Genomic DNA, 27,514 nt, shown 5'->3' on the forward strand with positions numbered 1-27,514 from the left:
GTTAGCCAAGTCATTAATTTTCAAAATCAAATCTTTTTAAAATATTTTTCAAATCATATCTTCTCAATCACATCCTTTTTAAAAACCAATCATATCTTCTTAACCACATCTTTTTCAAAATAGTTTTCAATCAAATCTTTTTGACTTCTTATTTCAAAAATCTTTTTCAAAAATCACTTTATTTCTTTCAATCATGGTTTTCGAAAATCAATTAGTGTTTTTCAAAATGTTTTCAAAATCTTTTACTTAATTTTCGAAAATTACTTCCCCTCTTCTCACATCCTTCTATCTATGGACTAACACTATTCCTTAATGCACAATTCGAACTCCATCTTTCTTGATAAGTTCGAATTTTCTACCTCTGCCTTCTATTTTTCTTTTCCTCTGACACCTCAAGGAATCTCTATACTGTGACATAGAGGATTCCATATTTCCTTGTTTTCTTCTCTTTCATATGAGCAGAAGCAAAGACAAAAGCATTCTTGTTGAGGCTGATCCTGAACCTGAAAGGACCTTGAAGCGAAAACTAAGAGAAGCTAAGGCACAATTCTCTGTAGAGGACCTAACAGAAATCTTCAAAGAAGAAGAACACATGGCAGCCGAAAACAACAACAATGCCAACAATGCAAGGAAGGTGCTGGGTGACTTTACTGCACCTACTCCCGACTTCTATGGGAGAAGCATCTCTATCCCTACCATTGGAGCAAACAACTTTGAGCTTAAGCCTCAATTAGTTTCTCTAATGCAACAGAATTACAGGTTCCATGGACTTCCATTGGAAGATCCTCATCAGTTCTTAGCTGAGTTCTTGCAAATCTGTGACACTGTCAAGACTAATGGGGTTGACCCTGAGGTCTACAGACTTATGCTATTCCCTTTTGTTGTAAGAGACAGAGCTAGGACATGGTTGGACTCACAACCTAAAGAAAGCTTGAACTCTTGGGAAAAGCTAGTCAATGCCTTCTTGGCAAAGTTCTTTCCACCTCAAAAATTGAGTAAGCTTAGAGTGGAAGTCCAAACCTTCAGACAGAAGGAAGGAGAATCCCTCTATGAAGCTTGGGAAAGATACAAACAATTAATCAGAAAGTGTCCCTCTGATATGCTTTCTGAATGGGGCTAATCAGAAGAAAGGCGTTCTTGAGATTGACACTCTGAATGCCATACTGGCTCAGAACAAAATATTGACTCAACAAGTCAATATGATTTCTCAAAGTCTGTTTGGAATGCAAAATGCACCAAGCAGTACTAAGGAAGCTTCATCTGAAGAAGAAGCTTATGATCCTGAGAACCCTTCAATGGAAGAGGTGAATTACATGGGAGAACCCTATGGAAACACCTATAATCCTTCATGGAGAAATCATCCAAATCTCTCACGGAAGGATCAACAGAGACCTCAACAAGGTTTCAGCAATAGTAATGGTGGAAGAAACAGCTTTAGCAATGGCAAGCCTTTTCCATCATCTTCTCAGCAACAGACAGAGAGTTCTAAGCAGAATACTTCTGACTTAGCAACCATGGTCTCTGATCTAATCAAAACCACTCAAAGTTTCATGACTGAAACAAGGTCCTCCATTAGAAACTTGGAGGCACAAGTGGGTCAGCTGAGCAAGAAAATTACTGAACTCCCTCCTAGTACTCTTCTAAGCAATACAGAAGACAATCCAAAAGGAGAGTGCAAGGCCATCAACATGGCCGAATTTGGAGAGGAAGGGGAGGCAGTGAACGCCACTGAGGAAGACCTCAATGGACGTCCACTGGCCTCCAATGAGTTCCCCAATGAGGAACCATGGGAATCTGAGGCTCAAAATGAGACCATAGAGATTCTATTGGACTTACTTCTGCCATTCATGAGCTCTGATGAGTATTCTTCCTCTGAAGAGGATGAGTATGTCACTGAAGAGCAAGTTGCTAAATACCTTGGAGCAATCATGAAGCTAAATGACAAGTTATTTGGAAATGAGACTTGGGAGGATGAACCCCCCTTTGCTCACCAAAGAACTGGATGACTTGTCTAGGCAGAAATTACCTCAAAAGAGACAGGATCCTGGGAAGTTTTCAATACCTTGAACCATAGGCACCATGACCTTCAAGAAGGCCTTGTGTGACTTAGGGTCAAGTGTAAACCTCATGCCTCTTTCTGTAATGGAGAAGCTAGGGATCCTTGAGGTGCAAGCTGCAAAAATCTCACTAGAGATGGCAGACAATTCAAGAAAACAAGCTCATGGACTTGTAGAGAATGTTCTGGTAAAAGTTGAAGACCATTACATCCCTGCTGATTTCATAGTCCTAGAGACTGGGAAGTGCATGGATGAATCCATCATCCTTGGCAGACCCTTCCTAGCCACAGCAAAGGCTATGATTGATGTTGATAGAGGAGAATTGATCATTCAAGTGAATGAAGAATCCTTTGTGTTTGAGGCTCAAGGATATCCCTCTGTCATCATGGAGAAGAAGCATGAAGAGCTTCTCTCAAAATAGAGCCAAACAGAGCCCCCACAGTCAAACTCTAAGTTTGGTGTTGGGAGGCCTCAACCAACTTCTAAGTTTGGTGTTGAACCCCCACATTCAAACTCTAAGTTTGGTGTTGGGAGGTTCCAACATTGCTCTGAGCATCTCTGAGGCTCCATGAGAGCCCACTGTCAAGCTATTGACATTAAAGAAGCGCTTGTTGGGAGGCAACCCAATGTTATATTTTATCTATTCTCCTTTGTTATTTTATGTTTTCTGTAGGTTGATGATCATGAGAAGTCACAAAATCAATTGAAAAAGCAAAAACAGAATGAAAAACAGAAAGAAAAATAGCACACCCTGGAGGAAGATCCTGCTGGCGTTTAAACGCCAGTAAGGCTAGCAGATGGGCGTTTAACGCCCAGTCTGGCACCATTCTGGGCGTTTAACGCCAGAAAGAGGCACCAGACTGGCGTTAAATGCCAGTAAAGGGCAAGAAGTTGGCGTTAAACGCCAGAAAGGGGCACCAGCCCGACGTTTAACGCCAGAAATGGCACAAAGAGCAATTTTGCTCGCCACTTGGTGCAGGGATGACTTTTCCTTGACACCTCAGGATCTGTGGACCCCACAAGATCCCCACCTACCCCACCACTCTCTCTCTTCTTCACCCATTCACCAATCACGTCAACACCTCTTCCCCAAAAACCCTTCCCCTATCAAATCCCATCTTTCTCTTCACCACTCACATCCATCCTTCATAAAACCCCACCTACCCCACCATTCAAATTTAAACCACTTTCCCTCCCAAACCCACCCTCCCATAGCCGAACATCACCCTCCCCCCACCCCTATATAAACCCATCTTCACTCCTTCATTTTCGCACAACCTAAACACTACTTCTCCCCCTTTGGCCGAACCACAAAAGCCTCCTCCATCTCCTTCATTTCTTCTTCTTCTACTCTCTTCTTTCTTCTTTTGCTCGAGGACGAGCAAACCTTTTAAGTTTGGTGTGGTAAAAGCATTGCTTTTTGTTTTTCCATATCCATTTATGGCATCCAAGGCTGGAGAAACCTCTAGAAAGAGGAAAGGGAAGGCAAAAGCTTTCACCTCCGAGTCATGGGAGATGGAGAGATTCATCTCAAGGATGCATCAAGACCACTTCTATGAAGTTGTGGCCTTGAAGAACGTGATCCCCGAGGTCCCTTTTTCACTCAAAAAGAGTGAATATCCGGAGATCCGACATGAGATCCGAAGAAGAGGTTGGGAAGTTCTTACCAACCCCATTCAACAAGTCGGAATCTTAATGGTTCAAGAGTTCTATGCCAATGCATGGATCACCAAGAACCATGATCAAAGTGTGAACCCGGACCCAAAGAATTGGCTTACTATGGTTCGGGGGAAATACTTGGATTTTAGTCCGGAAAATGTAAGGTTGGCATTCAACTTGCCCATGATGCAAGGAGATGAACATCCTTACACTAGAAGGGTCAACTTTGATCAAAGATTGGACCAAGTCCTCATAGACATTTGTGAAGAGGGCGCCCAATGGAAGAGAGATTCAAGAGGGAAGCCGGTTCAACTGAGAAGGCATGACCTCAAGCCTGTGGCTAGGGGATGGTTGGAGTTTATCCAACGCTCAATCATTCCCACTAGCAACCGGTCCGAAGTTACTATAGACCGGGCTATCATGATTCATAGCATCATGATTGGAGAAGAAATAGAAGTTCATGAGGTTATATCCCAAGAACTTTATAAGGTGGCGGACAAGTCCTCTACCTTGGCAAGGTTAGCCTTTCCTCATCTCATTTGTCACCTCTGTTATTCAGTTGGAGTTGACATAGAGGGAGACATCCCCATTGATGAGGACAAGCCCATCACTAAGAAGAGGATGGAGCAAACAAGAGACCCCTCTCATCATCAAATCCCTGAGATGCCTCAAGGGATGCACTTTCCTCCATAAAACTATTGGGAGCAACTAAACACCTCCCTAGGAGAATTGAGTTCCAAATGGGACAACTAAGGGTGGAGCACCAAGAACACTCCATCCTCCTCCATGAAATTAGAGAAGATCAAAGAATCATGAGAGAGGAACAACAAAGACAAGGAAGAGACATTGAGGAGCTCAAGCACTCCATAGGATCTTCAAGAGGAAGAACAAGCCGCCATCACTAAGGTGGACCCGTTCTTTAATTTCCTTGTTCTTTATTTTCTGTTTTTAGAAAATTATGCTTATGTTTATCTATGTTTGTGTCTTGTGATCATTAGTGTCTTAGTGTCTATGCCTTAAAGTTATGAATGTCCTATGAATCCATCACCTTTCTTGAATGAAAAATGTTCTTAATTGAAAAAGAGAAGAATTGCATGAATTTTAAATTTTATAACAGTTTAATTATTTTGATGTGGTAGCAATACTTTTGTTTTCTGAATGTATGCTTAAACAGTGCATATATCTTTTGAATTTGTGGTTCATGAATGTTGGCTCTTGAAAGAATGATGAAAAAGGAGACATGTTACTGAGGATCTGAAAAATCATAAAAATGATTCTTGAAGCAAGAAAAAGCAGTGAGTACAAAGAAAAAAAAATTTTCGAAAAAAAAGAAAAAAAAGAGAAAAAGAAAGAAAAAGAAAGAAATAAAGTTGTGATCCAAGGCAAAAAAGAGTGTGCTTAAGAACCCTGGACATATCTAATTGGGGACTCTAGCAAAGCTGAGTCACAATCTGAAAAGGTTCACCCAATTATGTGTCTGTGGCATGTATGTATCCGGTGATAATACTGGAAGACAGAGTGCTTTGGGCCACGGCCAAGACTCAATAAGTAGCTGTGTTCAAGAATCATCATACTTAACTAGGAGAATCAATGACACTATCTGGATTCTGAGTTCCTAAAGAAGCCAATCATTCTGAATTTCAAAGGATAGAGTGACATGCCAAAACTATTCAGAGGCAAAAAGCTAAAAGCCCCGCTCATCTAATTAATACTGATCTTCATAGATGTTTTTGGAATTCATTGCATATTCTCTTCTTTTTATCTTATTTGATTTTCAGTTGCTTGAGGACAAGCAACAATTTAAGTTTGGTGTTGTGATGAGCGGATAATTTGTACGCTTTTTGGCATTGTTTTTAGTATGTTTTTAGTATGATCTAGTTAGTTTTTAGTATATTTTTATTAGTTTTTAGTTAAAATTCACTTTTCTGGACTTTACTATGAGTTTGTGTGTTTTTCTATGATTTCAGGTATTTTCTGGCTGAAATTGAGGGACCTGAGCAAAAATCTGATTCAGAGACTAAAAAGGACTGCAGATGCTGTTGGATTCTGACCTCCCTGCACTCGAAGTGGATTTTATGGAGCTATAGATACCCAATTGGCACGCTCTCAACGGCGTTGGAAAGTAGACATCCTGGGCTTTCCAGCAATATATGATAGTCCATACTTTGTCCAAGATTTGATGGCTCAAACCGGCGTTCAAAGTCACCCTCAGAATTTCCAGCGTTAAACGCCGGAACTGGCACCAAAGTGGGAGTTAAACGCCCAAACTGGCACCAAAGCTGGCGTTTAACTCCAAGAAGAGTCTCTACACGAAAATGCTTCAATGCTCAGCCCAAGCACACACCAAGTGGGCCCGGAAGTGGATTTTTATGTCATTTACTCATCTTTGTAAACCCTAGGCTACTAGTTCTCTATATATAGGACCTTTTACTATTGTATTTTCATCTTTGGATCTTTGGAATCTTTTGATCACTTTAGATCTCTAGATCATTGGGAGGCTGGCCTCTCGGCCATGCCTAGACCTTGTTCTTATGTATTTTCAACGGTGGAGTTTCTACACACCATAGATTAAGGTGTGGAGCTCTGCTGTACCTCGAGTATTAATGCAATTACTATTGTTCTTCCATTCAATTCCGCTTGTTCTTATTCCAAGATATCACTTGTTCTTCAACTTGATGAATGTGATGATCCGTGACACTCATCATCATTCTCACCTATGAACGTGTGCCTGACAACCACCTCCGTTCTACCTTAGATTGGGTGGATATCTCTTGGATTCTTTAACCGGAATCTTCGTGGTATAAGCTAGAACTGATGGCGGCATTCAAGAGAATCCGGAAGGTCTAAACCTTGTCTGTGGTATTCTGAGTAGGATTCAATGATTGAATGACTGTGACGAGCTTCAAACTCCTGAGGGCGGGGCGTTAGTGACAGACGCAAAAGAATCACTGGATTCTATTCCGGCCTGATTGAGAACCGACAGATGGATAGCCGTGCCGTGACAGGGTGCGTTGAACATTTCCACTGAGAGGATGGGAGGTAGCCACTGACAACGGTGAAACCCTTGCATACAGCTTGCCATGGAAAGGAGTAAGAAGGATTGGATGAAGACAGTAGGAAAGCAGAGAGACGGAAGGGACCAAGCATCTCCATACGCTTATCTGAAATTCCCACCAATGAATTACATAAGTATCTCTATCTTTATCTTTATGTTTTATTCGTATATCACCCATATCCATTTGAGTTTGCCTGACTAAGATTTACAAGGTGACCATAGCTTGCTTCATACCAACAATCTCTGTGGGATCGACCCTTACTCGCGTAAGGTTTATTACTTGGACGACCCAGTACACTTGCTGGTTAGTTGTGCGAAGTTGTGTTTATGCCATGGTATTGAACATCAAGTTTTTGGGTTCATCACCGGGGATTATTTGAGTTGTGAAAAGTATTGATCACAATTTTGTGCACCAGTAACCAAGAGTCCCAAAGATGTTACCTCTTTGTTTTGGTTGCTAATTCGGTCGGTAAACTAAAAATTAGCGACTGATTTTAGCGACCAACCTTACTCGGGTTGTGTAAAAACTTATCGGTGGCTAATTCGGTTGCTATTAGTGACCATTTTGTTAGTCGCTAAAATCGGTTGCTATCTTAACAATTAGCAACCAATTTAGTTACCATTGCCTTAGCGACTGAATTAGTGACCAAACAATTTTTCATCCTATTTCTCTATCGGTTGCTAAATTAAAAAATAGCGACCGATTTTGTGACCAAGAATCCTAAAGATGTTACTTCTCCTGTTTTGGTTACTAATTCGGTCACTAAATTAAAAAACAGCGACCGATTTTATTCTAGTTGTATAATAAACTTATCGGTTGCTAATTCGGCTGTTATTAGTGACTGATTTTGTTGGTCGCTAAAATTGGTCACTCAATATAATTTAGTCACTAATTTAGCGACCAATTTTTTCTGATCCAAGAAATTCTGTATCGGTCACTAAATCAGTCGCTATTAGCAACCAATTTTTTCAATAGCTAAAATCGGTCATTATTCTAGTAATTTCTTATAGTGAATCGTGCCATTGAAACTAATTCTGATGGTTAATTAAGACTATGGCAATCATAGATGTACTATACATGCTTTTTAGTTGATTAGTCACATTTTCTCCTTCAGTTCTATGTTCTATTTTTTGCTAAAATATTAGCTTGTGTAGTGGCTTACCTATGGTTTAATAGATCATCAATAGGTAAAATATTATATTTAAATAAATTGTAGGTCAAAATGACTTAATTACAATATTTTTTAAATAATTTTATTTCGATCTTATACTTATTTTATATAAACCACTATAAGGTGTAGATGTTTCAAAATCTATACATAAATCGCTAATGTAGATTACAAATTATATGAAAATTAACTATCATTATAAACCGTGAGATTTTATCACAATTTACGTACAAACTAAAATATAATATAAACTGTTACTGACTCTAGTGGTTTATGAAAAAATTTTATGAAAAATATAAATCTTAATAAATTCTCTATCTTTTTTTTTGGTGTTTCTGTTTAGGTATTATATAACATTTCTTTAGAATTTGGATCCTCTAAATTTTAGATTTTCATTTTAGAGAATAAAGTAAGATCTTTTACCATTGAATATTTTTTCTCTCACGTTTTTTCTTAGTCTCACTTATGAAATAAATGATGATAGATTATACTTTATTATTTAAAGTAAAATTTAAAATTTAAAGAATCTAAATTCTTTTAACTACTAACCAATTTAAAGTAGTTGTAGTTAGATATATGAAAAGAGAGAAAATAAACAATGAGAAAGAGATAGGGGTGTTGACTAAAAAAATAATTATATAATTATTTTTTAATTTTATAACATGTTGCACATTATAAAGAATATTAATGTAAATTGTATCCCAAATATTAGATTATCAAGTGAAAATAGAATAAAATAAGGTGATTAAAATTAAATAATTTTTTTTATAATAGTGTATAGGATGTGTAACATGTTATAACATTAAAAAAATTAACTAGATAATTGTTATTTTTTCTGTTAATAGAAATCAGTTTTTTAAAATTATTTTTTATCCTAAATTTTAAAATTTAATATTTAAATTCTAAACTCTAAATTATAAATTCTAAATCATAAAACTTATTCTAAAAAATTATTTTTCTTTTGTATTTATTCAAAAAAATATGCTCAGCATATTTTAGTTAAATCATAAAATTTTTAAACTATTTTAGACAGAACTGAAAGTTTCATATTTCATTTTTATAGAATGATGGAGTGTAATTGTTTATCCTTGTAGCTTGGTTTTGAGATGGTAGAAAATTTTTTTGGTCAAATATGTGAAAACAATACCAAGCTATGTTGTTAATTCGACCACAAACTTGGCACTATAGTATTAGATGTTGATAATAAGATCTGCCTCTTCTTTAAAAAAGTCTAAAATCTCTGCTTATTTCTCGAAATGTTAGTGCTCTCATGTTATTTAGTATAGAATAGAATGAAGTTTGTGCAAAATTAGCTTGCAGCATCACATTTTCAGATTTTCGAAAATTTTCTAGCATCTCAACATGTGAAAGAACAAGAGTTTCAACTTCACACAAATTATAAAACTCAAGTTTAGCATTAATAATAGTTAGAAGCATTTGAAAATTCTCAGTGAATTTTTCCAAGATAGTCTCTTTATGTTCATTAGATGTGAGAGGTTTATCTAATGTTGCTAGAGAATCAGTGATTTGCTTGATCTTTGAAGAGTCTTGAATTATTCCTTCACCAGTTTGATTTTGTACTTTGTTGAATTGCAAAATATTCATCTATTATCTCCCAGATTTCATAGCTGAAAGTGCAGCCAACCATCTTGTCTTTGAATTCCGATTCTTTGGAGGCCAACATCCATGAACCCAAATTGTGATTATCTTGTCCCATTGTTTATATTGTTTGGACTCAATCCTAGCTTATTGATCTGTAAAGGAAGAAAATTATTAAGGAACACGTCTGAAATAAGTGGTCCTCAGGATCTTGTCCCTTGATTGCAACTAAAGTTTGTTGCAACCAGGTTTTATGATTGTTTTCTCCAAATTTATCAGTAACGGGATTGAATGGGCGATGATTGAAGAAATTTGGTGGTAGAGAATTGATGATTGGTGCAAAAATAACAGTATTGGAAGGAGTGGATTCATTAGAATTTTGATTTATAGAAGCTATGAATCAACCTAACTCTTGATACCATAAAAGCTTTATAGAACAACAATTTGAATATAAAAAATCTAATGATAAACTCTCAAAGAATGTAAAAATAAAACTGAAAAACAGAATAAAGAATTGAGAGAGAATTGTAGCAACTTGCAATGAAAGAAACTAAACTTGAATATTAGAATAAGAGAGCGTAAACCACAAATATATACTATTAGCTATTTATACATAGCATTTTACATAGACCAAGTTAATATCAATAGTAAAACTGTTATAACAGAAAAATAGATTTACAGTAATAATGTTATTCTTGATTTTCTTGGTCTATTAAGTAATTCCTTTGCTCTAAATCATTACTCTCTTTCACAGGACCCTTCTCCTACTCCCCATCCCTATTTAGTAAAACATCTATTGTTTCTGTTCCATTCCTGTCACGAGTCCCGATTTACTTTTTTCATAGGAGAAGCAAATATATTCGGATATTGATGAATATTAAATTTTTTAAAAAAAATTCAACACAACTATAATAAAATTCAATATAATTCAACCAAATGTATTAAATTAAATATAATTTAAACACAATTTCGATTTAGTCAACATATACACAAAATTTTTAATATACAAATTAAAATAAAATAAAATAAAAAATATATATTATATATAAAAGAATAAACTAAGTGAATTTTCCTTCACGAAAATTTCATGGATCTCGTAGAATAGGTATTTTAATCCCATCATCCATCCTCATTTAGAATTTTTTATTTTTAATATGATGAAAAAGAATGGTGTATACTTGAGTTATAGGGGTGTATGGTGATTCACTGGCGTATGATGGCTGTCCAAGAGAAATCGGACCGTTCGATTTGAGGTACTGAAAACCCTAGGTCCAATTTGTGTACTGGTAGAAAACCTTGGATCCGATTTCGGAAAACCCTGGGTCTGATTTGTGCCCCCTCTCTTTGCAATGAAATCAGACATTCCAATTTGTGTACTTTCCACAATTTTAAAAAACACCAAAAATTACAATATTAAAGTATATTACCACTCTTCATTTATTCTTGAGGTAGGTCTCAGTCTTTATTAGAATTTTATGGGTCTCTGTTAAATTTTTCATTACGGTTTATTCTTTAATTTTCATAGGTATTTTGTGTTCATAGGTGTATATTTTTTTACCATTTCTACTAAAAATAAAAGAGTAAATATACAAAAAATACACATGAAATTTTTTTGAGTCACAAAAATACACCCGACAGAATTGAAATTTCAATGTATACACAAAATATGCTTAACGATAGACAAAATTATTCTGTTATTAGAAGAGCTCCGTTTTCGTTTAGTGTCTATGAAGCCAATAAAACAATGAATTGGCATTCTTTATCATTGCTTAGGATATTCGAGATGAAAAATAACAAATTCTCTTATTTTAAAATTAACAAAAGATTTATTATTCATGCAAAGAAATCATATACAACCCAACCCATTACTTTACTAAATTGTAGAGAGCCATCACACACAATATCCTCATTCTCATATACAATCTAATTATCAACTTTCTAAAGTTACTAATTTGAGCTCTCATCCTAGTATTCATGCTCAACATCACTTTTTCACTTACATCATCTAGGTCTATCTTCTCATTAGAATAGTATTGTGTCCTACTGAAAGTGAATGTTATAATAAATTAGCATTCGAGTTTCTGCTTTATTAAAGATGAACAAAACAAGACATGAATATTAAGAAAGACTTCTAATAACTTTATACAAAGGACATAAAAAACAAATTATCTCTCTAAATTTTTCACTTTTCACGATTTTAATGATACTATCTCAATTCTATGGTAGCATTTGTCACTATTAAAATAATAATTTTTTTTCTTTGATTGTGAATAATCCATATCACTTAAGCTATTCTCTTTTAAAGGTACTCTTTTCCAATTTTTAAATTTAGATATGATTGTAATCTCTTATTTTTGTTAGCACTTCTGAAGAATATTATAAAATTAGGATTAGGATATAATAAAAATACTCTACCCTTTAATATTAATTTTTTTATTTTTAAATTAAAAAATTTCTTATTTTTTTTATCATATTCTAAACAATGATAAAAAATGTTAATTTACCGTTTTATTAGCCATGTATACACTCAACTTAATAAAAATGGTGCTTTTTAATGGCAGATTAATTTTGTCCATTATCAATTATTTTAAATGTGTACGTTAAAATTTTGATTACCTCATATATATTTTATAATCTGAAAAATCTTTAGTGTGAACTTTTATCCATTTAGTGAGACATAAAAACATTACACTCCTTTTTCTCATTCTCTCTTTCGGTCACTTATATATATATAATTTTTATTTCTTTTATTATTTATTTATAATCTTTGTTCCACGTTCTGATTCATTTCACCACCCTTGTCATTCATCATCATCGTTCGCCATAATAATAATTCATCCATTCATAGATTACCCTCTTTTTCTCTGCAACACACATACACATTCTCTCTCGCTCTGAATTGCAGATCTCAAAAGGCTCAAAAGTTAGAGAGAGAAAAGAAGGCACGCAATTATTCACTTTCCTTTTCAAGCTATCTTCTTCTCCTTCTCCTTTTTTTTTTTCAAACCCCATAATCACCGCTTCGATCTCAGGTATTCGTCAATTTCAATCATTACTCTGCTCAATTTCACCACGATCTTTTGCTTTTTCTTCGTTCTTCGTTGTTTTCTGATTCTATCCACTTCCATGGTTTTTAGCTTTTCCTGTGATGTTCATGTTACCTTTATGCCTTTTGGCTGATTTTCGGGATTGGAATTTTCGATGTTCATGCTTTTCTTGCAATTCGCAATTTTGTTTTTGTTTGTTTGTTGCTTCGTTTTTGGCTTTGTGTTTTAAAAAGTTTCGAACAATTTCGAAGTTTTGACTTTTTGCTTTTAATTTGAGAGAGCACTGGCCGAATGAGCATTAGGACAGGAGATAGATCTTAATTGTAGTTTTAAATATTTGGATTTTTATTTTATATTTGATTCTTAGTTTCGATCAGTTATTGCTTATTATTCCATGTTTTTCTGCCTTTGAGTGCATAGCTAATTAGCTATAATCTTAGATAGCATGTTGGATTTTGAAAATATGGTATGCTTTACCCTACTATTTACCTTTGTTTATTAATGACTTGGATTTGAGACATGTTATGTGGTGGAGCAAGCAAAAGAGGAGGAATATTGTTTGATCATTTTAAGCTCGTAATGGTGCTCTAGGCTTAGAGTCTCTACCTGATTATAGAAATGGGGAGCTTCGAACATGGTAGAGATAGGTTGTTCAGGTAACTTGTTGATGTTTGGTTCATTGGGCGAAGAAGTAATCCCATTTTGAGCTACAAATTTGAGGTATTCTCGGGAATATGTGGCATGAGAGAGAGGGAGGTAAGGACGAAGAGGGAAAATGTAACTATTGCCACTTGAGTGCCAAATATTGATGATTATGTGATTTTTTTTTTAATCTGGATTGAAGTTGATGAGGAATAAGGAGTCAAGAAAAAAAAAAAAAAAGAGTAGCACTTTAGAGAGTGTAAATTTTCACAATCTTCTCCTGATGAAATATTGAGCTGGCAACTGTCTCAACATGGATGCGCGATTTAGACATACCAATCCTGATGTTTTCACTTGTTGCTATCTTGCAAATAACTTTAGACAACTGAAAGAAGTTGTCTCTTAGTATTTAATATAGCTTTAGGCTAAACCTTTTTATGAAAGACAATTGGGAAATAAGGTAACATGAAAAACTGAAATGAGACAACAATATTATCAGTGCGATTGCTAGAGTCTTCATTGAATGGCCAAAGTGTCCAACTTTTGTCCTAAAAAATACTTGGTTGACTGGAATTCAAAGGAGCTGGTTGGATTGAATAATTCAACTTTAGAAACTAGTATCCTACAGTTGTGGCAGGAACAGGAGGATGAGCGACAGCCAGTGTTAAATTGTGTCACAAACAAAATTCTTATTTTGCTTGTAAAACTGGAAAGTTTTAGGAAAGTAACTTAATTGGTTTACACATTATTTTTGGTTATTATCAGAAATGTTTGAATACTGATCCTCTTAGTTGAAGCTGTTAATGATTTTATCTCATTGCAGCTAATTAAAATCTCTTGAAAATACTCTTATTTTTGGAATTTTAGGGTGCGTTTGGATTGCGTTTTCATTTTTTGTCTTCATTTTCAGTGTTTTTTGTTTTTTGGATTTTGTGAAGAAAAAAGTGAAAACAGGAGGTGAAAATAGAAAACAGGATTTTATTGTTTTCATTGTTTCACTTTTTCCTTCACAAAATCCAAAAAACAGAAAAAACTAAAAATGAAAACGCAAACCACACGCACCCTTAGTTGCCAACAACATACATTGACATGGCCTATGGATATTCTTAAACACATGTGGCCATAATTAGTTAATTACCTATACTTCTATTTTCTGTTCCTACTAATGTTACAGATGTTCTCTAGTTATAGTTTTATCTACTACTTCATTCTCATGAAACATAAAAATTCATTATTTAAAGTAACATAACCGAAAAATGGTTATTTTTCTTGATATGTAAAAATTTCTTTTTCTTTATCAGCCGCTGACGCAAGGTGTCAGGTTAGGCAGCCTACATGTGTCTCTTTGGGTGTGGCCTTTAACGCAAGATGCTTGTGCAGCGGGTTCCACCCCCTCCTCCCATGTGCACCCTTTTTTTTCTTTATTTGTTTCCCTTTTGAAGAAAAACATTATTTTTGTAATGTTGTTACCCATTTCATTGGACCTAAATTGTTCTCCAGTCCTTGATTTAGCCATTTTTCCTATGTTGTTAACCCGATGTTTGTTTTCTATCCCAGAAAAGGTATCAGATGCTTTGCTTCTCATGATTGTTCATATATAACGTTACTTATGAAATTAAAGTAAATTTATAGCAGAGATGTATACTTACAATGTCAATGATAAATATAAAGATATTCTGGCTGTGGAAAGTGAAAGCTTGTTGCTGCTGCTATTTTCCACAATTATGAACTTTAACTATGTTACTTTACTTGTAAATTTACCTTTGCAGTTAAATACTGACACCGGGTTTGCTGAAAAAGACGAATGTTATAGAAGGAACTTATAACCATGTCTAGCTCTACAAAAGTTTTGGATCCTGCATTCCAAGGAGTGGGTCAAAGAGTGTATCCTTTGAATAAAGAGTGATTTATGACAAATAAGTTCTGGAAGCTACAATTTCGTATTGTTAAATTTGTAGATGAATAAAGTTAAAGGTGAAAAGTGTGTACCCAAAAAATGTAAGTATTCAAAGGTGAGAAGTAAAACAAAAATATACTTGGTAGAAAATCATCAAACAGATGTAATTAATATGTAGGTATGAGCATGGATTATGTGATATTGTTGTACATTGAAGTTGCTATATACTTTGAGAAGTTTTGAACTTAACTTGTTGTAGAGGGACCGAGATTTGGAGGATTGAGAATTTTCAGCCAGTTGCGTTGCCCAAATCTGAATATGGGAAATTCTACATGGGGGATTCTTACATTATTTTGCAGGTGTGACCTAGAACCAATATTAGCTTGGATTCATTTAGATGTTTGTGATTTCCATATGTGGCTACACTATGATACTAGAGGCTGAATAATCTGCAAAGTATGCACCCACCACCCACCCTAAAAAAAAAGTTACTGAGTTGGTAAAAGAAATTATGATAAGCATTTGCATGTTATGATTCAAAATCTGGCACAGAAGAGAAAGGTAGGTAAATGATACTTCTATTCAGGATGGTCAAAAGTGTGATGGACTGACGGGTTTAAACATACAGTTATGGGCTGAAAAGCACAGCTTGCAAAATAATAAACAGGGAAAGCTTTGGACACAGTTCATATTTTTGTGAAAATATAGCTTCAGAACCTTTAGCTTAATGCCTTAATTTATATTATTTGATGGAAGGTACGGCTATTTCTATTTTGTTAAAAGATTTGGTTTTACAATCATGTGTATTGCAGACAACGCAAGGAAAAGGAGGCAATTATTATTATGATTTACACTTCTGGCTTGGAAAGGATACTAGTCAGGTAAGCTTGAACATTTACTGTCCTTGATCATGAAATAGGATTTTAAGTTCTTTCTTCAATCTTCATCCATCTTGCATTATTTCATTCTAAAGTGAAGATGACAAACTTTTGAATGTAGTATGTCATCGTTGATCTTGATCTTGTTTTTTTTTCTGTCATTCATCTTACATTAGTTTTGTTTCCTTTCCACATAAAATTAAAAGTGACTACTTAGGAATTCTAAACGATGAACTTTCTAAAGGTTGCTTTATGTTTCATTTAATTTATTTTATTTTTTTCCTCTTACACAATTTTTAATTTTGGATGAGTTCAATATCTATGTTTGGAGGAGCCTGGTATTCAATGATTCATAGTTGTTTGGGAATTCATGAAATCTTTTATTATTTATTTTTTATTAATAATAATCTTTTCTGACATGTGACGTCTCATGTAGGATGAGGCTGGAACAGCAGCCATTAAAGCTGTTGAACTTGATGCTGCTCTTGGAGGACGAGCAGTGCAGCACAGGGAAGTCCAAGGACATGAATCTGACAAGTTCTTGTCATATTTCAAGCCTTGTATAATACCATTGGAAGGGGGTGTTGCATCTGGATTTAAAACACCAGAAGAAGAGAAGTTTGAAACGCGCTTGTATATATGCAGAGGGAAAAGAGTTGTCAGATTAAGACAGGTATAGTGTTCTATACTTATGAATGTCGTTTTCTTTGGTGGAAATGTTATTTATTTGTTCTTTTGGCAGGTGCCTTTTGCCAGGTCATCATTGAATCATGATGATGTGTTCATCCTTGACAGTCAGAATAAGATTTATCAATTCAATGGTGCAAATTCTAACATTCAGGAAAGAGCAAAGGCCTTGGAAGTTATACAGTTCTTGAAGGAAAAATATCATGAAGGGAAATGTGATGTGGCAATTGTTGGTAATGAAAGTTTATCAATTGTCAAAAATCCTGTTATATAATTCTAAATGTGTTCTTAAGATACTTTTTTGTTCATACCTATATGAGATCTCTCTCTCTCCTGTAGATGACGGCAAGTTAGATACCGAGTCAGATTCAGGTGAATTTTGGGTTCTTTTTGGTGGTTTTGCTCCCATTGGAAAGAAAGTAATCAGTGACGATGATCTCATTCCGGAGACAATTCCTGCTCAACTTTATAGGTATGTTTTTGTCCTTCTCCCAACTCCTGAACCTCATGCTAGTCCCCACCATATTTATTGAAAAAATTGTCATTTTAGGAAGGCACAGCGTCATCCCTTTAAGAACGAATGGTTGTTGCTGCCAAATCCCTTTTCTTTATAGAATTTGTGTATAAATATTTACATGTGGAATACCATTTTTGGTAGCATATAGTTGTGCAAGAGACATGCATTTATGTATTTTGCGGTCATCATTAGTGAGTGTTTTAAGTGACATAAAATCACAGGCTAATATCTGAAGCATAAAGATGTCTTGTCTTTGGTGCTTGTTGCCATCTATCTTTTTTTCCCCCTTCCCCATCCAAAACAATTGTTGTATTCACTTTGGTTCTCTGTTTCCTAACTAGGAGGATATGATGATGGGATCATGTGTTGTTAAGCACAAAATAGTTGGTATGATAGTTGGAATTGCTTCATTTTGATATTAAATAGAAAATCACCTCAATATGTTATGTCCTTGTAGTATCATTGATGGTGAGGCCAAGGCTGTTGACGGTGAACTTTCTAAATCACTGCTGGAGAATAACAAATGTTATTTACTGGACTGTGGTGCTGAGGTATTTGTCTGGGTTGGTCGGGTAACACAAGTTGATGAACGAAAAGCAGCTTGCCAAACAGCTGAGGTAATGTCCATTTTCCACATAAGATCTAGTCTTTCAGGCGTGAATTAGAACTGGATTCATTACTTCACTGTTGTGTGTCACCAGGAGTTTGTTGCAAGCCAAAATAGGCCAAAATCTACAAGGATAACCAGGGTTATTCAAGGTTATGAAACACATTCATTTAAGTCCAACTTTGATTCTTGGCCGTCAGCATCTGCTACTGCTGGTACTGAAGAAGGAAGAGGCAAGGTTGCAGGTGAACATTATTTATTCTTTCTTGTACCTTGTCTTGTTACTATGTCTAGCTAGTCATATTGACAAGTTGGTGTTCTATGTACTGTCAGCTTTGCTCAAACAACAAGGCATAGGTGTCAAAGGAATGGCAAAAAGTAGCACCCCAGTAAATGAGGAAATTCCACCTTTGCTCGAAGGAGGTGGAAAGTTGGAGGTGAGTTTTTAATTTTCCTAATAGAGTAAGTTTGGAGCAACTGTAGTTACTCTAAATTCAAGTGGAGTGGAGCTGAGGTGGTGTAATCGCCAATGCTTGCTATGGATAGTTCTGTAACTTGCATATAAGCTGAAAACTGTGCAGCTATGATTCAATTAATCATAATCAGAAAATTCTCAAATTCTCTCTCTCTCTCTCTCTCTCTCTCTCTCTCTCCCCCCCCCGGTGTAATGTTTGGTTTGGTAACTAAATTGTGACATGTCATCCTGCTATAATTTTCCAGGTATGGCGAATTGATGGGAATGCTAAGACCCCGTTGCCAAAGGAGGATATTGGTAAATTCTATAGTGGAGATTGTTACATTGTACTGTACACATACCACTCTGGTGAGAGGAAGGAAGACTACTTTTTGTGCTGCTGGTTTGGCAAAAACAGCATTAAGGTAAGTCCTTTTGATTTGAGTTCAACATATGTTGTGAGAATGTAATGTGTTTATCTTTAACATTGAATCTAGAACAAATCTATTAGACTACAATATTGAATCTAGAACAAATCTATTAGACTACAATGCTCTTAGTTTTATCTAATGGTGCAAATATACTCTAAATAGATGTGATCAAACTATGCTTTGTGTTGATTTATATAACATTTATTTTTGCTTTTATAGTGCTTGAATTCATTGTCAAGCTATGGATTTATGTTTATAAACTATGTTGCACGGACACAGACACGGGACACGATACTAGACACACGGATACACAAATTTTAAAATCATATAAGATACGCGGACACGACATATATATAAAATATAAAATATTTTTTAGATAAATTATAATGATATTTTGATATTTTATTAATATTAAAATAATTTTTAATGTCTTCTTTTAATTATATAAAGTATTTAAAATATCTTTTGTTTTAATAAATAATAATATATATTATTTCTAAACTCATTTCAAGAATACATTAAGAATAAGGCTGGACACGCTAACATGTGATGGTATTTAGGTGTGTCAAAGCGTGTCCGGAGAAGCATTTTTTATTTTTTTATTAAAACACAGTTGGACACGGTAAACATGCGTGTCGGACAAGTATCGATGACCGTGTCCGAAATGTATTACTGAGCTATATCGCGTAGCTTGACAGTATGAATACAATACCTGAACAGGTCTGCCCTTCAATGAATCACTTATGAAAATATTTGATTCTTAAACAAGTTGGATTCTTTGAGAGGAATAAATAAGCTTGTTTCAACATTTGAATGAAAGCAGAAGTTTAGGTTGTACCTATAGTAGAAACTAACCTTTGGTTTAGTCATGTATGGAGAAGACCTTTAGGAAAAATAATAGAAAAAAAAGCCCAGTAAAGAGAGTAAATTGCATAGATGATTGCTCAATACCTAAATGTACAGAGAGATTACGAAAAGTAGAGAAGAACCCATTAAAAAGTATTTGGATTTTAGTGATTTGACGATAGACATGGTTTATGATGTCACCTGTCACCATTTAATCTATATAGCTGACTTCACTGTGACAAGGCATGATTGGTTGTTGTTCTTGACTTCTCATTGCTGTGAAGAACTGCCTTTTTAAGGATATCAAATATATCGATGCCATTGTTTTCCAATAAATTTTGTTATATATTTTCCTGTCTTTGTTAATGAGGATCCCTTGTCCCCCAGATATTTTTTAATTGTTCTCTCTAGTTTCTCTCAATGATCCCCCTTCTCTTTCTTCTCAAATCATTCTTTCCCTCATACACCTCTTTATGGAGTGGAATACGTTTGTTTTGACTACCTTAATCTGGAACAAATTTTCTATTCAGGAGGACCAAACAATGGCTACTCGATTGGCCAATACGATGTTCAACTCATTGAAGGGCAGACCTGTTCAGGTATTGTATTCAAACTGTCAAGCTGCGGGATATAGCTCAGGAATTGTGTATAATTGTAGTGATTCTTGCAGGGTTGTCTGTACGAAGGCAAAGAGTCACCACAGTTTATTGCTCTTTTCCAACCTATGGTGGTCCTTAAGGTATCAATCACAAAGTTTCGTTGTGTTCAAGCAACAAATATGTTTTAACTTTGTGACACTAACTGGTTTAACTAACTCTCCTGTTTTAGGGAGGCTTAAGCTCTCGATACAAAAGTTCAATATCAGACAAAGAAATATCAGATGAAACATACATGGCAGAAAGTATTGCACTTATTCGAATTTCTGGAACTTCTGTTCATAACAATAAGGCAGTTCAAGTTGATGCTGTGCGTACACATTAAACTGTTACATTTTTCTACAAAAGTATGTTGCTAGGGCTTACCTTTCTCTTCTAGTCCACCATAATTATTCTTATTTATTCAGGTGCCAGCATCATTGAATTCTACTGAATGTTTTGTCCTGCAATCTGGCTCTATAATTTTTGTTTGGCAAGGAACACAGAGTTCCTTTGAGCAGCAGCAGCTAGCATCAAAAGTAGCTGATTTTTTAAGGGTGAGGTCTATTACCTCTGTGGATCTTCTACTAAACTATTCAATCACTATCATGAAAATCTATAACAACCAAGTTTCAAACTATTTAAATTTTTTGAGTGTAGTGTCTATTAAATATTTACCTTCATGAATCTCTTGCATTTCTTTATTCTTTATTTAACATCTCTACTTATATAGCCTTGATTACTTCAAGATCAGATAATTCAAACTTGCTTGTGATGACTGTATCCTTCTGTTTAAACCCGATGGCAGTTGTTTGACTGTTTGTATTTATTTATGTTTACATTTTTTATTTACACAAGTGGACTTGATTGTAGTTTAAATGGATATTAACAATAACAATAATGTATTGCCATATTAATTATTAGTCTGTGTGTTGCTTGTCCATGTTCAGCCAGGAGTTGCTTTAAAGCATGCCAGAGAAGGAACAGAAAGCTCTGCTTTCTGGTCTGCCCTTGGAGGAAAACAAAGTTACACTAGCAAAAAAGTCACTAAAGATGTTATCAGAGATCCACATTTGTTCACTTTGTCATTTAAAAATGGTAGCATTTGTTTTCATGTAAATGCTACTAATAACAGAGCTATTCACTAATAATTGAAAATATACTGACCAGGTTTTTTTTTTTTTTCCTTTGGATATACAGGGAAATTACATGTGAGTTTGTGACTGCAGCTTTGCTATTTTAAATTTCCTCATTATCTGGAAGACTGGAAGTTTGTCAGTAGCAGCTTTTCATAGTTCTTTATTTCTTCTAAGTCTACTTTTACATTTTACTCTGCAGGTTGAGGAGGTTTACAACTTCTCTCAAGATGATTTGTTGACAGAGGACATCCTTATACTTGACACTCATGCAGAAGTGTTTCTTTGGGTTGGTCATTCTGTGGACCCAAAAGAAAAGCAAAATGTGTTCGAAATTGGCCAGGTGAGGATATTAAATAATTTCTTGCTCTTGTTCCAATATCTCTTACTACTTAAAATAACTGATGTACACTAGAAATTATGCCTCAGGAATACATAAATATGGCTGCATCTTTAGAGGGACTATCTCCACATGTACCACTGTATAAAGTAACAGAAGGCAATGAACCTTGCTTTTTCACAACATACTTTTCATGGGATCATGCTAAAGCTATGGTATGTAATGGAACATCGATATTTCTCATCCTAGTTTCTCTTAGAAGAAAACAGAAACATAAAAGAAAAATAAAAAAATTGCTCTCAGCCTCTCCCTCTCTTTATATTCTGCCGTAAAGTCACAAATTTTTCTTGTCTGGTGGTTGAGAACAGACCTTAACTCGAGTGGCTTGTTTAATATATTCATTTGTGTTGTCATCAAACATAAGTTTCATAAAATTTCGAATATAAATTAATAGAGCATGTACTCCCATGTATGGTAGGAGGATGAATTGGAAAAATGATGAGGTGACTGTTAGGTGCTTAGGTTTGCGAGGAAGACATTTAGCATACCAAAAAAAATTGTTAGCATCTTGAAGACATTCGAGCTTACATGCTGAGGAAGCAAGTAATTTAATTGTCAATTTACTCACGATTTATTTTCCTAATGACATGTAGGTTCATGGGAACTCATTCCAGAAGAAGGTGTCGATACTCTTCGGGATTGGCCATGCTGTGGAGGTATAGTTCTTTTTTATTAGCAAAGCTGTTTATGATTGATGCAAAATAAATTAGTTTTCCAAATATATTTACAGTTTTCTATTTACATCAAATGAAGCAGCTAAACTGAAATTCTAGTATCAGCGATCTCTTTACTTAAATAGATCCAAAAAATGAAGATTCTAACTCATTTGATGCTTCTTGATTTCCATTTATTTGTCTTTGAATAATATTATATCTTAAAGTTCTTTTTTACCAAATAACATGACATTTAGGACACTCAATTCAAAATAAACTCACCATGACCAAGACCATTTATTTGAATTATGGGAATAGTTTTTACTGGATTTTTCTCACATTTCATGTGTGTAATATTTTATACTTGGAAACGCCACTCAATGTTCTACAATTTTCTACACTTTATTTGAAGCTGAACTATTTGAGTGTAATTTGATTCGAATTGTAAAATGTAAGAGAGTGTCCAAGATCAATGAGAAAGGCAGTCTGTATTTAATTATTTTTTGGTTGTGGGTTAAAATCCATAATGGTAACAGGAAAAGTCGAATGGGTCGTCAAGTAAAGGGGGACCCAGACAAAGAGCAGAAGCTTTGGCTGCCTTAAACTCAGCATTTAGTTCATCTTCTGAGAAATCCAATGTGGTATGGTTCCTTCAATCATCTTAAAATCAGGAGATTGCCTGGGAAGATGACATGATAGTTGGCTATCATTATATCATGTTTTAGATTCTTTAAACTGAGAAGTGCACTAAAATAAAGTTGCAAGAAGTAATTACATCTGTGTCAGAAATCAGGAAATACAATATCCTAATTATATCTGAAAATAGTAGAGAGTATTTTAGATCATTTCATAGTATTGCCTTTAATATTTCTCTATATTTAGTATTTTTTTCTTCATTTGATTAGGACTAAATCTAATATGATTGTAAATGAGGATTAGTCTTCATTTTTATCATCATAAATTCTTAATTCTGTAACATTCCCTGCAATTCTGTAAATGTAAGATTTACTCATGAAGTTTAAACACCTTTTTCCTTTCTGAATAGATTGGAAAAAAAAGGTTCACAGCTATTATACTAATGAAACTGGCCATTAGTTGTGATCTTCTATTCAACTTCTTTTTCACCGGCTTCAATATTGCTTCTTTGTTGTTTTTCATTTTTCCTTTGGTTATCCTTTACTCAAGCATGACCGACCCTGGCCGAATTAATCTTTTGCATTCTGATAGGCCCAGGATAGATTGAACGGATTAAGCCAAGGAGGACCAAGACAAAGAGCAGAAGCTTTAGCTGCCTTAAACTCAGCATTTAGTTCATCTGGAGCCAAGACTGCTAATAGCCCCAGGTCATCCGGAAAAGGTCAGGGATCACAAAGAGCAGCAGCAGTAGCTGCTCTTTCATCAGTTCTTACTGCTGAAAAGAAATCCCCCGATGTTTCTCCTGTGTCAGGCGGTAGTCCTGTTACACAAACTAGCTTTACTGGTAAGAAATATAGTTCTCTCATTATCCAACTGTGATATTTTGCTCTGGATATACTACCACTGGTTATCTATATTTTTGCGCAGATTGTCCCAACTGATTTGCTGTTTCCACTCACAACACCATCTTACTTTTGTCTTTTTTGTAGTTTTTAATATCAATCCTATTTGTTCAATTCTAATTATGATAAATGTGTTATTATTTTGGCTGTGCAAGATCTCCACATTGCAATGCAATTTTGGAACACCTTCAAAATTTATTTAGGAAAATTTTGAAACCCTAGCGATATTTATAGACGCAATAAAAGAAATGGCATACCAACTTTATAGTTCTGTAGCCTTTTCCTCAAAATTAATAAAAATCTATAAGCCTTTTATCTAGCTCACATGGTATCTTCAAAGTCAAATGCTTGTTTTTTCAAAAAAGGAATAGACTTTTGTTCATATATCATTTGTGTGTGCTTGATAAAGTTTGCGATCCTTTTGTAGAAGCTAAAAGTGAAAGTGCGTCTTCTGAAACAGAAGAAGCTGCAGAAGCCAAGGAAACTGTGGAACATGTCTCTGATAGCCCAAAACTAGAAATTGTGGAGGATAGGGATAATAGTCAAGGCTCTCGAAGGATATTCAGTTATGATGAATTAAAATCTAAAAATGTGTCTGGAATTGATCTTAAACGGAGAGAGGTTGGTCTATCCTTCATTTATAATATTTCAGAGCCTCAAGGCTGGTATATGATTTTCTTTTTAATTTCATAATAAAAGATGCTAGGTGTACACTAAAATTCAGCCACCAAATCAGCTACCATGTATGTGTATAAATACATATGTAGTTTAGTTCTTTTTAAACGTATATTTTTGTATTTTAATGTATATTCTATACTGGTAGTTAATTTTGGTGTACGGATAGTATGATTGTTTCATGATTTATGGTGGTATTAACATATTTCTTTATTCCGTGCCTGGGTGTTGGTCAGACCTATCTGTCAGAGGAAGAGTTCAACAGTATTTTTGGAATGGAAAAGGAAGCATTCTATAAATTACCAAGATGGAAGCAGGACATGTTAAAAAAGAAATTTGAATTGTTCTAGGAATCGCTGACTTATCTGCTTCATTTGCACCCTCATCTACGTTTCCTCAGTTATCATGAATCGGTTGGATAGTGTGGTTTTCCTGGGATTCCTATGTATAAGCGTTTGTTCTTTTGGCCTACGATGACTTCGCTGTAATTAGTGTCCAGAGTTTGCATAACTTGACACTGTATGGAGAGTGGTTTTTAGTTTTCCCCCCTTTGGGAATAGCTGCTGCCTCTTGCAATGTTTACGTATTGTAGGCAACGAGGACACTAGAAGTGAACAGGTCTAATTCTTTCATTTTGTCAAGGTTGTATTTTAAATACGTTTACCCCTTTTCTGTTTTTTTTTTTTTATTATTTCTTTTTTCTGCGGCGTTATTGGTTAAAAAGGCGGGTGTATATTTAAATTCCACATGAAAAAGAAAAGAAAAGAAAAGTTTGTATGCTATGTATTTATTTATTTATGGTTACTTTTAAATTTAACCTTGGATGTCGGGAACGGTCAAATACTATTCACTGTTATAATTGTCGTTGTCATTATTATTGACATAATCGTGATCATATGTTTTTTGGTTTTAAGCCATAGGCCCGCCTGAGTTTCCCGAATGAGTTAGTTAACAAATGCCTGGAAATTGACATATGTATCAGGTTATGAAAAAGTTACTAAAAAGAATCGGATTTGATTTCAATCAGCTTTTACTTTTTAACTTAGATTTAGACTTTGCCCAATGGGTGATAATCAAGAAGTTTTGATTTTATAATTAGTTAATTCTTTCAATCTATAGTTTATATATATTAAAATATTTGTTTAAATAGAAAATGTTTACCTTTAAAATATAATGATAATTATATATTAAAAGCTAATTCAGTCAATTTAATAATTTATAGTTAAGTAGAATTTTCAATAAATATAGAGTCAGCATTTTTTTATTTGGTATTGATAAATAACTTAGATTTAAACTGATAATTGATCTGACAAGTAAATACAAAATAATTTATCGACATTCAAACAAGGCTTGACCCATAATTTTTACTTCACTAAACATTTTTTTATCATCAAAGAAAATTCTACTTCAATCATTTATAAGTTAACGGAAATCAATATCATAACAATTTCACATAATATCATTGAATATCAATTGACTTCATAATTTATAATTCTATATAAAAAATTGCAAAATCTATAATTCTATATATATATATATATATATATATATATATATATATATATATATAAGTTATTTGATTTTTATAACATAAAAATATAAGAATAGAATAATATTTTAATAAATAGATTTAATGACAAATAAATGATAGGATGGTTTTTTCTTTGAAAATAGCTTAATAATGGTATCAAATTATTATTTATTAGGAGATGATGCTATTGGAAATTATTAGAAGAGGAGACATAATAGAAACATAAATTCAAAAATTCATAAAATATATAATTTAAAGAAAAAGCTGATTCGACAATAGAATAATAGATTATAGGCCATTTTCTAGTTGTAAGAAAATATGTACATCAACTTTTATACAGAAAAAATAGATAAGTGATTTATTTAGGTCTAGTTTGAATAAACAAATTAAATAGATTCTTTTAAAAAAGAGTTTAAAATATAAGGACTTTTATTAATAGCAGTTTATAAATAAGTTATTTTGTATTTGAATTTTTAGTTATAAAAAGATTTATTTTAAAGTTGTAGTATTTAGATAAATGATTCAAAAAATGTAATTTTTTTTATACAAGAGAATGAATATTAAAATAACGATGATAGCAAATACCTTTCAAATTCACAATAATCTTGATGGTAATTACAAAGAAATTATTGTGTAGTTAGTGTTTAGTATTTTATTGTGTATGATATAATAGGTGAAAATAGAAAACAAATGTGAGATGTGTGTCATGTATATTTTGTTACTTTTTTTATTTTTGCTGCTCTTACTAGAACTCCATTTTTTATTGAGGTTGAGAACAACTATAAAAAAAATAACAAGCTGTATAAAAACAAAACCACATGTGAAAAAAAAAATAGAATTAAAACTAAGATTCCATACCACACATAATGTTAAATACAAATTTAATAATAAAAATAGAGTGGTAGAAAGATAAAAAATACATGGAAGGGACATATGCAGTAGGTAGTTCAGATAGAACATTGTGTGAAAGTGATTGTGGAGGGTCCGTACTTCCAGTAGATAGAACATTACGTAAAAATATTGTGTGAAAATAATTGTGAAAGGTCCATATTTCTAGCAGATAGAACATTACGTAAAAATAGTGGTGGGAGGCCAAATATTTTCAGCAGAAATAGAAAATAATTTTTACAAAGTCAATAATAAAAGCAGTACTATTATCTATTTTATTTTGAAATCATTTTTTTTTAATCAGAATGATAACATAACTTATCAAAAAAGAAAGACGTCATATTTTTCTACTTTTTCAAAAAGTCTAAATTAACTTTTCATAAAGTTAAAAACATTTCTCAAAATTAATACCAAATACGTATAATATGACTTTTAATCATTTAAAAAAAATAGCTTTTACTCCTTTCCGAACATACTCTTTAATCTTTCTTGTTTTAAGATAATTTAAGGAAG

At 33.9% G+C, this 27,514-nt stretch overlaps 1 protein-coding gene and 1 non-coding gene across 8 annotated transcripts; one reads left to right on the forward strand and one right to left on the reverse strand.

The window, feature by feature from the left end:
- Positions 1-997: 997 nt before the first annotated feature.
- On the reverse strand, positions 998-1,105 carry LOC112793118 (small nucleolar RNA R71). The gene has a single exon (XR_003197827.1). It is a non-coding gene; the product is annotated as a small nucleolar RNA R71 (small nucleolar RNA).
- Positions 1,106-12,190: 11,085 nt separating this feature from the next.
- LOC112789654 (villin-2) lies at positions 12,191-25,364 on the forward strand. 7 transcript variants are annotated; one of them, XM_072232450.1, is made up of 24 exons: positions 12,255-12,571; positions 14,530-14,790; positions 14,998-15,112; positions 15,385-15,484; positions 15,938-16,006; positions 16,440-16,676; positions 16,746-16,923; positions 17,030-17,162; positions 17,665-17,824; positions 17,909-18,059; positions 18,148-18,251; positions 18,535-18,693; positions 20,076-20,144; positions 20,216-20,284; positions 20,374-20,511; positions 20,609-20,737; positions 21,131-21,295; positions 21,519-21,659; positions 21,746-21,871; positions 22,310-22,372; positions 22,906-23,010; positions 23,597-23,849; positions 24,335-24,528; positions 24,819-25,364. In XM_072232450.1, the coding sequence occupies exons 3-24, from the start codon at positions 15,057-15,059 to the stop codon at positions 24,930-24,932; spliced, it is 2,913 nt and encodes a 970-aa protein (XP_072088551.1). In that variant the 5' UTR covers positions 12,255-12,571; positions 14,530-14,790; positions 14,998-15,056; the 3' UTR covers positions 24,933-25,364. The 7 variants fall into 7 exon arrangements, with proteins under 7 accessions (XP_072088550.1, XP_072088553.1, XP_025687422.1 ...); XM_072232453.1 differs by having other exon boundaries at positions 24,368-24,528; XM_072232451.1 differs by having other exon boundaries at positions 14,530-14,631.
- The last annotated feature ends 2,150 nt before the right edge of the window (positions 25,365-27,514 follow it).

This window comes from Arachis hypogaea, chromosome 3 (assembly GCF_003086295.3).
Source record: "Arachis hypogaea cultivar Tifrunner chromosome 3, arahy.Tifrunner.gnm2.J5K5, whole genome shotgun sequence".
NCBI classification, from domain to species: domain Eukaryota; kingdom Viridiplantae; phylum Streptophyta; class Magnoliopsida; order Fabales; family Fabaceae; genus Arachis; species Arachis hypogaea.